At 36.5% G+C, this 11,531-nt stretch overlaps 1 protein-coding gene across 3 annotated transcripts in view; it reads right to left on the reverse strand.

Moving 5' to 3' along the window:
• LOC110108816 (peptidyl-prolyl cis-trans isomerase CYP28, chloroplastic) overlaps nucleotides 1–11,531 on the reverse strand; it is a 41,724-nt gene that overhangs the window by 14,785 nt on the left and 15,408 nt on the right. Inside the window, exon 2 of one of the 3 annotated variants that reach the window (XR_002304511.2) lies at nucleotides 4,398–4,724. Coding sequence is in view for 2 of the 3 variants with exons in the window: in XM_020839637.2 (XP_020695296.1) it covers nucleotides 4,516–4,724 (209 nt within the window). In the remaining variant the exon portion in view is untranslated. Of the gene's footprint in view, nucleotides 1–4,303; nucleotides 4,725–11,531 lie in introns of those variants that run through there. The other 2 variants (XM_020839637.2, XM_028697310.1) reach the window with 2 other exon arrangements.

Raw genomic sequence — 11,531 nt, forward strand, 5'->3', positions numbered from 1 at the left:
AGGGAAGGAAGTCTTGGAGTAGAAGTTTAGAGTCTGATCCGTTGTAGGTATTTTGTACTTTTGATTTTTGTACAGTCATGGCTTTTCTGTTCTGTTTTTTCTTTCTGTCTGAAAGCCATGAGCTGTATTTGTATATGATTCTTTTGAGGAAGAAAAATATAGATAATCTGTTCCGCTGCATTTGATGTTTATAGAAGCTCTGTGTGTGTCTGTTTCTGTCTGTATGTTTGGAAGAAAGTTCTGAAACAAATTCCAAAGCCAGATCCTGGAATCAGTTCAGTCAGTCTGAAGTTCCGGCATCACGACCCGATACGAGCGGGACCCGTCCTGGTCGGGTTGGGTCGTGACACTCATCCCCTACCCAAATATTACCAATTTGAACACCGAAAACTCTGGATCTACAGAGAACTCTTATTCTCTTCCTAGGCTATGGTGTGATCATTGTGCCAAACTAGGACATACAAAGGAGTCATGTTGGAAGATTCATGGAAAATCAATTGATTGAAATGCAAACAAATCAACCCAAGAAAGCAAAGTGACTCTGTCAACACCACGCAAGATCAATCCATCAAAGCTAAAGTCATTCCTTTCACCAAGGAGCATTTAGAGATGCTGAAGTGGCTTAACAACAACATGAACCAACAGTCTCTAGAGCCTGCTACCAGCCTACACGCTCACTCAGGTATAAAACAGTCAAAACTTTAGATTATTGACTCAGAAGCATCAGATCATATGACAAAAGATATTACACTCCTTCATGACTATCAACCTTATCATTAAAATCAAGTAGTTAAGATTGTTGATGGCTTAATATCCAAAGTTTTATGAATTGGTTATACTTTTGTCACAAAAGCTATCACCCTTAAATTGGTGCTTTATGTGTCCAATCTTGAGTGCAATCTAATTTTTATTAATAAATTGACTCGTGATAGTAATTGCTTAATAATTTTCTCCAATAATGTATTTATTTTTCAGGAACTGGATTTGGAGAAGAAGATTAGTAGTGTTGAGATGTGCTCTGGGTTATATTACATCATGACACCCAAAACCATACAAGCCTTAATGGCTAGTCCTAAGAATCCCCCTCCTAAGAATCATCAATTATATGTCAGTTTGTTAAGAGTCATTCTAGAGTCAGTCAAGATAGAGAGATTATTATGTGACATTATAGGTTAGGTAATCCAAATTTCATGTATCTTGAAAAGCTTTTTCCCCGTTTATTTATTAATAAGAATCCAAATTTGTTCAAATGTGAAACTTGTCAATTGGCTAAACATACCAAATCATCTTACCCAATTATTCCTCACTAACCTTGTAAACCCTTTGTCTTGATCCATAGTGACATTTGGGGACCCTCGAGGATTAAAAATATAAAAGTGGAGCAAAGTGGTTTGTGATATTTATTGATGATCATACTATACTCACTTGGGTTTATTTAATGAAGGAAAAATCTAAAGTTGAAAGGATATTTAAATCATTTTAACTGATGATTCAAAACAAATTTGATACAAAAACTCAACTCTTAAAATCAAACAATAGGAGAGAGTACTTCTATTCTATCATGAGAGAATACCTATCAAGCCAAGGGATAATCCAAGTGAGTACATATGCATATATGCCTCAACAAGATGGGGTAGCTGAGTGAAAAAATAGGCAACTCCTGGAAATCGCAAGATATATTATGCTATTCACAAAAGTACCAAAATATCTATTGGGGGGAAGCCATTCTTACTACTGCATACCTAATAAATAGGTTACCTACCCGGATACTAAAATTTGAAACACCTAGACAGATTCTATACAAAGACTATCCTTATGCTCGGTTCATATCATCAAACCTTCCACCTAAAGTTTTTGGGCGCTCTACTTTTGTTCATATCTATCCACAAATAGAAGCAAGCTTGACCCAAGATAAAAAAAAATGTCTTTATTGTCTATTATTCCCCAACAAAAAAAGGTTGCAAATGTTTTTGCCTTATTTCTAGGTAAGTATTTGAAACTATGGATGTCACATTCTTTGAAAACAACTCATACTTCACTAGTTCAGAAAGTCAGGGGGAGATTGAAGGAGAATTTCAAACTTGGGAGTAGAATTCTTTATTATACAACCAAACAGAGTCCAATCAAAATCAACAAATATCACAAGAAATCTAAACCACGAGTATATCCCAAGGTATATGTATTAGATCTCAAAATCCCCCTTCAAACCTATTACCTCCACCCATATGTCCTAATCAATCCCTGTAAAGAGTAGCAATTAAGGAACAACAATATGTATACTCAAGAAAAAAGAAAGAAAAATTAGCATATGTCGAGTAGTGAGATACATCTTGCATTTGTCAACTCTACTTCAATGGATCCAGCAACTGTATAAATTTATACATAGGAGAAAAATGAGGAAGTTCAAAAAGAGAAAATCATCAAATGGCAAAAAAGAATCATGCACCAAGCATCCAATCGAAAACTTTCTCTCCTATAGCAGATTATCAGACACTTATCAAATTTTCCTTTCCAAATGGGATGATGTACAGATTCTGACTAATATTCGGGAAGCTTTGAATCACCCAAGATGGAGACAAGCAGTTAAAGAAGAAATTATGGCCTTAAAAAAAATCACACATGGGTGATTATGAATCTCCCACCAGGAAAGAAAGATGTGACTTGCAAATGGGTGTTCACTATAAAGCATAAGGTTTATGATAATGTTAATAGGCTAAAAACTAGACTGGTTGCAAGAGGATTCACTCAGTCTTATGAAATAGACTATCAGAAAACTTTTGCTATTGCAAAGCTCAATCTCATCAGGATTCATTTTTCCTTAACAGCAAATTTATTTTAGCCCCTGCATCAACTAGATATCAAGAAGCATTCTTGAATGGGAACCTAAAAGAAGAAATCTACATGAAGATTCCAATAGGGATTCAGAAATCTTATGGAAGAGATAAGTGTGTTAACTGCTGAAATCATTGTATGAATTCAAGAAGCCTCCAAGAGCATGGTTTGGAAGATTCTTAAAGGGTGTAAAAGGCCATAGTTTCAAACAATGCCAGGCAGGTCATACCTTGTTTGTGAAGCAGTTAGAAAGAGACAAGGTAGCAGTATTGATTGTATATGTGGATGACATCATCCTTATAAGAAATGATATAGAGGAAAAAATGAAGATCAAGCAGACTTTGTCCAAGGAGTTTGAAGTAAATGATCTAGAATCACTTAGATACTTCCTTCGTATGGAGGTAGCTCGATCAAGCAAAGGTATATTTATTTTCCAACGCAAGTATGCCTTAGAACTAGTGAAGGAGACCGACATGTTGGGATGTAGACCAGCTAGTACATCTATGGATCCTAAGAATAAACTTGGGATAAGAAAAGGAGGGAGTTCCAGAAGATATCAATGTCTTGTAGGAAAGCTTTATACCTCTCCCACACCCGTCCAGATATTAGCTTTTCTATGAGTATGGTAAGCCAATATATGAGTAATCCTATGAAGGAGCGCATGGAGCCAATATATCAAATCTTGAGATATCTCAAGAACACTCCTGGAAAGGGGCTATTATTCAAGAAAAATGAAGATAGGAAATTGATTATTTATTCTCATGCAGATTGGGCATGAAGCCAGGTTGACAATCGATCAACCACTGGATATTGTTCATTTGTGTGGGGAAACTTAGTGACATGGAGGAGCAAGAAATAATCTGTTATTTTCAGAAGCAGTGCAGAATCTGAACTGAGAGTATTAGCAGTTACTATTTGTGAAGGTATTTGGATCAGAAAAGTATTGATTGAACTGAGAATAAAGATTGAAGGCACGATAAAGTTGAAATGTGACAATCAAGCCGCAATCAATATGGCCAAGGATCTAGTACATCATGAAAAAACAAAACATGTTACTATTGATAAACACTATATATCTGAGAAAATAAAAAACTCTGAAATTAAAGTAGTATATACCCCAACTCATGAACAACTTGTCAATGTTCTAACAAAGGAACTAACAGGCTCTCTACTTGATAAGTTGTTTGCAAGTTAGGATTGTACAACTTGTACAACCAAATATGAAGGGAAGTGTTGAATCACGCAGCTAAGGGGAGGCCACATTAGCAATTTGTGGGCAGCAATTCGAGAGCTCCAATTGGAGATCCGTGGGAAACAATCCGAGGGCTGAAGTTGGAGATCCTTGGGCAGTAATCCGAGGGATGCAATTGGATATCCGTGGGATATGATTATTATAATTAATTAGATTAAATGTCTTTCTTTTTCTATTTGTTCTCCTTCAATATATATATATATATATATGCAATGATTTCAAGAAATATAATAGAATTTGAATTTCCCTTTAAACAATTTATTTAATAAGAACATAAACTCTTAAGGCTTTTGCCTCGTGCTTTGAGACTTACATCCCATCTTGTGATAGATAAGATGCCTCATGTTGCAATTCAGCCTTTCTAAACCAAGGTTGTGAGAGAACAAGATAAATATCCAGAAAGAATATGATGGATTAGAAACTGAACTGTTCTATGGCAAGCTGGGAGAAAGTGAAGGCTTTGCTACTTGAAGCTCCCCACAGTCACTGATATAGACTGTTCTTAAAGGCCTGTCCCACGTTGTTCGAGCTATCTGTGCCCTCTCATCCCCAAGGAATACAGCAAAATCATTGAACTGCCGAATCTTTTCAGCAGGTTTATATGTGGGAATGGTAGCAATTGTAGTTACAATATCCATACCTGCAATCAAGAAGTATGGAAAATGAAGAATGGCAGACAACTCATAATTTCATTAAATAATAGAAAATTTACTCTGAAAATGATTTCATGATATGATTTACACCGAGATTGAGCACATCAAATGTCAGACAAAATTGTAGAAAAGAAATTTAACCGAGGATTACCAAAATAAAGAGAAAATTATGAGAAAAAGCATGGGGGCACCATCAACCGGATATAAATCCTATAGCAACCTTTTAAAAGGGCAGGCCAGTACTTATCTGATGCTTGAAATAATAATAAAGGAAAACACTCGCCCGATAATTGACCGAATTTATCGTCCGAATGAACATACAAAAGCTTAGCCACTGTGAATGAAAATATTTATAGCTATTGCTATGGAGAGAAGCAGACAATATTTTTGGGCTGAATTTCAGACCCTTCTGCCGCTCTCCAAAGATAATATATTTTTACACTAATTATTGAATAAATACTTATCCCACCCGTTAGGTTTCTCATAAAACTAAGAACCTCCTTTGATAGGAAACTGATCATCAACTAGCAGCCAGTGCATAAGTATCGATCTTTTACTCTTGTCCCAAGTGATGTCTATGAAGAGATACAAGATGCAAAATTCCTAAAAGCCTCCTTTTCAAATTGAAGAGGATGTTGTGGCTACAGTTCCGGGATTGTTGCATTTCCATTAATCCAATTTCAATTAAAAAAAGGAAGAAATGCATTTTGCATTGGCATTCAGCCACCCAAACTTCAAAATGAGATTTCTAATGTGGTTTTATAGTACAGGCAAACTAGGTAACAACCATAAATATATTACAACTAAGAAATCTGAAACCTCTTCTCCATAAAAACGGAGGTTTGTTAATCAGTTCACTGAAATTATGTATTGGATTGCATTACTAAGACAATGAAATACCAAAGATGGAGAAAGATTGCTCATCTAGTAAAGTCGGAAAGAAGAAAATGGAAAATGGCATTTTTCTTCTCCCCAACCACGTGCAGATATTTTTAGTCTAGAATGCTGATTGAGTACCACAGGCAGAACACCCACATGAGTTCCAACAAGGAAAAGATGCTAAGAAACAAATTAGAAGAAAGGTAATACGAAATAACACGCCATAAAAAATAAGCTATTTTTCATCCAAACATCAAGAACCTTAGTGGGATACCTTCTGTATGTTACAAATAAAGAAACATATATGTAGATCCGAAGAAAAAACAAAACAAATTAATTCTGTTAAATCCTACCCAAGAAAACTTGAACCAATGAAAATGCCATCTAAACTGGAAGCTTATGGAGCCAATTTAACACTCAAAAAGGTTTATTTGACCACAAAAATGACACTACAAGAGGCTCAAGTATATCAAAAGATCCCTTACTTTCGATCACAAAACAAAAGATCACAACTTGAAAATTACACCAATCTTGTTAATTTAGAGTCCAAATTCACTAAACTCTCGTGGTCATCTCTTGCAGTCTGTAGAGCACTTTTGATAGGAAATACTTGAGATCGCAAGTAACCCTAAGGGAAATACTTGAGTTCGCAAGCAAACCTATCACTAATTGGTGAAAACAGCGAGAATAATGCAAAATCTCGGCGAAATCAGCCCTAAAACGATGGATTGTAATAAGAGAATCAAAGCCAAATAAACACGAAAACAAGATACAAATGATCCTCAATTCGAGAGGAGGATCGTTCTCTTCCAAATCTCTAGATAAAATAATCTAGAGTCAAAACAAAACTCAAGAACTCCAAGAGAAAACTCAAATCATGCATAAACCTAACCCTAAAACAACTCCACCTATTAATACAATTAATTTCCTAATTCAAACCTCCCTCACTCAAAATTTCCCTCTCGCCCTAGCCGCCCAAATCCCCCCTTCCTCAATTGCTCCAAGGGGGCCCATACATGTGGGCGGCAGATCAAAGGGGGCGGACTCCTTTCCGCCTCCTATAGAATTGAGCCAGCTGCTAGGCTGGCTCCTGGGCCGGTTTAGGGTGAACCGGCCTATCAACTTCCTCATCATTAATGTTCCTACGACAGTTCACTTCCACATCTGATATGTTCATTATCTTTCTTATATTCCACAAACTTTACCATCCATTACAAGCTTGTTTCTCTCCACCTTCAAAAGAAACTACAAATCAAAAAGCACAGTCTTCAAAAGCAAAAAAAATTAAAAAACAAATTAATATATTGATGTAAGATATCTTAGAGTCTAGGATTCTAATATAGATGTAACATAAAATACAAATATAGTTGCAACGAAATAATGCAAGAAACATCCAAATTTCATTGTACAGAAGCTATTAATCTTTATTATATGAAAAAAAATAAATGTAATTCGAATGAAATATTTATGGTATTGCACTAGAAAATAATGACAAGTTAAGAACCATAAAAATCATGCACGCAATTCAAATATCAGGCAAAAGAAAAGAAACCAAATCATAGTGCAGTTTCAGGTTTATTTTTAAATACAAAATCAAATGTTTAATCATTCTAAGACTGTAAATATTTATTTCGCATCCTTATCATCTTTTAAAACAACATTCGTGAATTATAGTTTCTTTAAAAGAAATGAGTTTGACCATGCATGATATTGGCGTTAGTGTATCTTTAAAAGATTTTAGATGAGATGTACAAGATTTTTTTTTCCTTATAAATACAAAGTGGAGATGCAATAATCCTTATAAATGGACAACTAATATATCTTTCAAACTATAGAATTGTTTAGTTCGATGTATTTAAAAGGCAACGTAGACTTAATGCACAAAATAAATGCCTTCAATTTAGCTGCATTAGCTTTGCTTGAGATTCATGAAAGAAATAAACTGAAATAAAGCCAACAGCCTGAAATAAAGTAACTTCACTTAATTCAATTCAAACCAAACGCTGAAAAACTAATTTGGCATGAAATATTTTACTTAGCAGCAACTTTTCACTCAAACGAACAACCTCTAAAGCTTTGTATTAAGCCCCATCTATTATTTTGAAGGAATGAGGCTTTCATAAAACGACAGCCTTCCGATTACCCGTTTAGGAAAGTAGATGTATTAGATCTGACTTATATTAAGAAAGGTAGAGGTAAACCTAAAAAGACTTGGTTAGAAAATACTAGAAATGACCTTTCTTTATTAGATTTAGATGAGAATTTGACCCTTAATAGAATACAATGGATAAAAAGGATTCATGTAGCCGACCTCATATAGTGGGATAAAGACTTGTTATTGTTGTTGTTTGTTGTTGAATGAGGCTTTCATGCTCAATTTCTTTCTAAGAACCTTAAAAGCAAATATAGATAACAAAATAATTTCTAAAAAAAACTCAAACCTAAAAAAGTAATCAAACTCACCCCTTATTAAAAGTTCCTAACTTAAATATGAGAATGTCTTCTATAATATATGAATTAAAAATAATATTATTATTATTACATTATGTCTCAAATCTACTGAAATAAGTTTTGTTTAGCAGCAACACATTGCCAAAACATTTTAGTAGATCCCATTACTTTTATATAAGCAAATATAAGCATTCATATTATATCTTTCAAAAAACAAAATCCTTAAAGTTATAGTTTAAAATACCCAAGAATTATGCCTCCTATTGAATGTAGGAGTTCTTTTACAACTTCTGAAATAAGTATGTTAAATTTGTTTATAATCATACCAAAATCGACTTTATTCAAATAGCATTTTTTTGTTGACTATTAATTGGCCATGATATTAAATTCTACATCAAGAAGATATAATGATATAACCTTGGGCTTAGATACCTAACCTGATGTAGGATGTTAGAGGTTCTAAGGTTTGGATGAAACCAAACAATTCAACAAACATGCAAATTTTGTAGCAGATAAGCTATTAGAATAAGACTTTGTTTGGGACGGCTTTTTTATTGCTTCTTAAAGTAACTTTTTAGTTAAAAAAATTTTAATTTTTATACTAAAAAGCTGATTTAAGAAGCAGTAAAAAAGCCGCCCCAAACGAAGCCTAAGACAACTATTGATGAGGACATCAGTCAGAGATTTCGACACATGTACCATCGGAGGAATCGTAGATCGACAGCTACGATTTGGAGTCTATATTTTTTATTTATTTTCATGTACCTTTCTATTTGATATTTTCAGTTTACTAGTTTACCCCTATAGGTGTTGAGTCTTTGTTGTATCCCATGGGGCATATGAGTCCCTTTGTTTTCTTTTGTTAAGACCTATATATAAAGGTCCTTATCTTTGTATAAGGTTAATGTTTAATCAATAGAAAATTTCATATTTCTGAGTTCATGATTTTGTGAGTTGAGAGGAGAGGAGTAGACTAGTAGAGGCTCAAAAGAAATACCCAACAACCCCCTTCGTGGGAGCTCTTGGCTCTTTATATTTTTTCTTCCCTTTTTCCCTTTTCTCCTAGTCGCCGCCACCCCCAAACCCACCTCCTTACCACCGGCCAGCAACCCCACGCCTCCCTCTTCCCTTAGCCGTCGAGTCCCATCCTCTATCACCCATCCGGCCCAAATCCCCCACCTCCCTTCCACCGGAGCCAACACCCAAGCCGCCGGCCCCATTGAATCCCCACTCGCCGGCCAACCCAAGGCCAAGCCTTGGAATTTGATTTTCAAATTCAAGTAGGCTTTCATTACTTTCCTAAATTAACCCCTTGTCATTTAGGAAGTTTCCTAATTGAATTCAATTTGAAATTTGAATTTCAAATACCTTCCTAAGTGATGAAACCCAATTAGGAAACCATTCAAATCTAATCAAATCTGAATTTAATTCAGAATTTGATTTAATTAAATATTCAATCACTTGGCCCCACTTACATTGAACCTAGACACAATTTTAAACCCCCATAGAGCCGGCCCCCTCTCTCTCTACACTTTGCCACCTAAGCAACAATTAATCCCCTCCTAAATTCCCTAATAGCCGTCGGCCCATTAACCCCTTAAATGGGTTGATTTGAATTTAAGTTAGCTCCCCCTCTCTAAAGAAAATCTAAAATTCAGAATTCATATTTTTCTTCTCACCTTTCCCCCCACCACTTGGCTTATAACCCAAAGGAAACCCTAACCCTAGCCGCCCCTCACCCTCCCCAAGTCATCTTCCACCATCCTTCCCCCTCCTCACAAATCTCAAGATTGTTCTTCTCCAACCGCCACCACCACTATGCATGGCTGATCCGGAATTCAACCATGACTTCTTATATGATGATCAAGGACGAACCAATATTCTTGGATCTTCTTTCTTTGACATAAATCCAGACGTAGACGATTCCGTGGAGAATTATTGGGATTGGATTCTCTTACGCTAGTACCTTCTATCGAGGAGCACCTACTTGCTAGGCGTTGGATACTCACTAGTCGACTCATGGATTCCCTGCCGCCGGCCACCTCTCCAATGAACAACACCTTGGGCATCATTTGTCTTCTAGTGGCATTGCTAAGCTTGTTCTCAATCTTCCTCCACTAAAGCACCTCCACCAAGAGTGTGAGTGAGGGGCCAAAGGTGAGCAAATCTATTTGTTAAACCGTGGATTAGTGTTTCTTTGCCGTAATATTACTTTCTATATTTTATGTTGTTAAATTATAAGCATCCTGTTAATCTAGTTGTAACCGCATGCCTTACATAATTTATACTTGACAAATCTAAAAGCCTAATTTGGGAGAATAAGAAGTCTATAACTAGTAAAGCTTTAGTAATCAAATATTAACATCCCTAAGCAGTTCTTCTTTACTTGCATGGTTTCACATCAACTATATAACACCTTGGATGAAAACTCAAAAAGCATAAAATTCACTTTTGATGCAAGAGTTATGGCCACTCAATATAAATTAACAAAAACTTAGTGTTGACGAATATTTTCGCATCGACTTGACCCCGATCGAGTCCGACTAGACTCGACAAAGCTCGATCAACTCAATTGATCATCGTCGAGGTGAAATTAATTCAAATTAAGCCTCAATTTAATTAAATTAAGCCCAATTTAATTTAATTAAAATCAAATCAAAATCAATCGAACCCCATCGAGCGTTGTCGAGCTCAATTCGACGCGATTCGGCGTTGATTCAAGTTTAATTTCACAAAATTAACTTGATCGGACCCAATCGGACCCAAATCGGTTCGGGTCGAGTCCAATTCGGACTCAATTTCAAGCCCAATTGTTTGATTTAGGCTAAATCAAATACCAAAATCTGAAATCTAAATCAAGGGCTCAGATTTCTTGTGTTTTTTTGCCCTAAATCCCTCATTCCCACGTGTATGAGGCTGATTGGGCATTTTGGGCGGTGCTTTGTGCGCCTCTAAGAGCACGTAAGGGAGAGAGGGGAGCTCATTCGGCTCCCATTGTGTTTTCCGCCCCGACCCAGAGCGAGAGAAAGAAGGAGAGATCGGGAGAGGGGGAGCATTCGGCTCCCCCATTTGTTCCGTCCTAGACAGCGAAAGAGAGGGGAGGAAAGAGAGAGCCGCTCGGCTCTCTTGCTTGGTCGCACCCAGCCGAAGGGAGGAAGAGGGCCAACCGAACCTGTATGCACTTCCTTGCTACTGTCTCCCTTCTTCCTTGGACCAAAGAGGAAAGTTTCTCCCTATTTTCCTCCATCTCTTCAAGTGGAAGAGCAAAGACCTGCTCTTTCCTCTTCTCAAGCAAAAAGGGGAGTGTTGGAGGATAGTAGAGAGACTTGGAGGCTGTCTATTTGCTGTGGAGACTTCTTCCACCCCTTCCTCAACTCCGGTGACCTCCAAACAGCGAGGACAGCAGTTGGAATTTTCTGGACAGCAGTTTGGTGTGTCTTCTACAGCTTATTTGTCATCCGGAG

The sequence above is a fragment of the Dendrobium catenatum genome, unplaced genomic scaffold, assembly GCF_001605985.2.
Source record: "Dendrobium catenatum unplaced genomic scaffold, ASM160598v2 fragScaff_scaffold_911, whole genome shotgun sequence".
Classification (NCBI taxonomy): Eukaryota; Viridiplantae; Streptophyta; class Magnoliopsida; order Asparagales; family Orchidaceae; genus Dendrobium; species Dendrobium catenatum.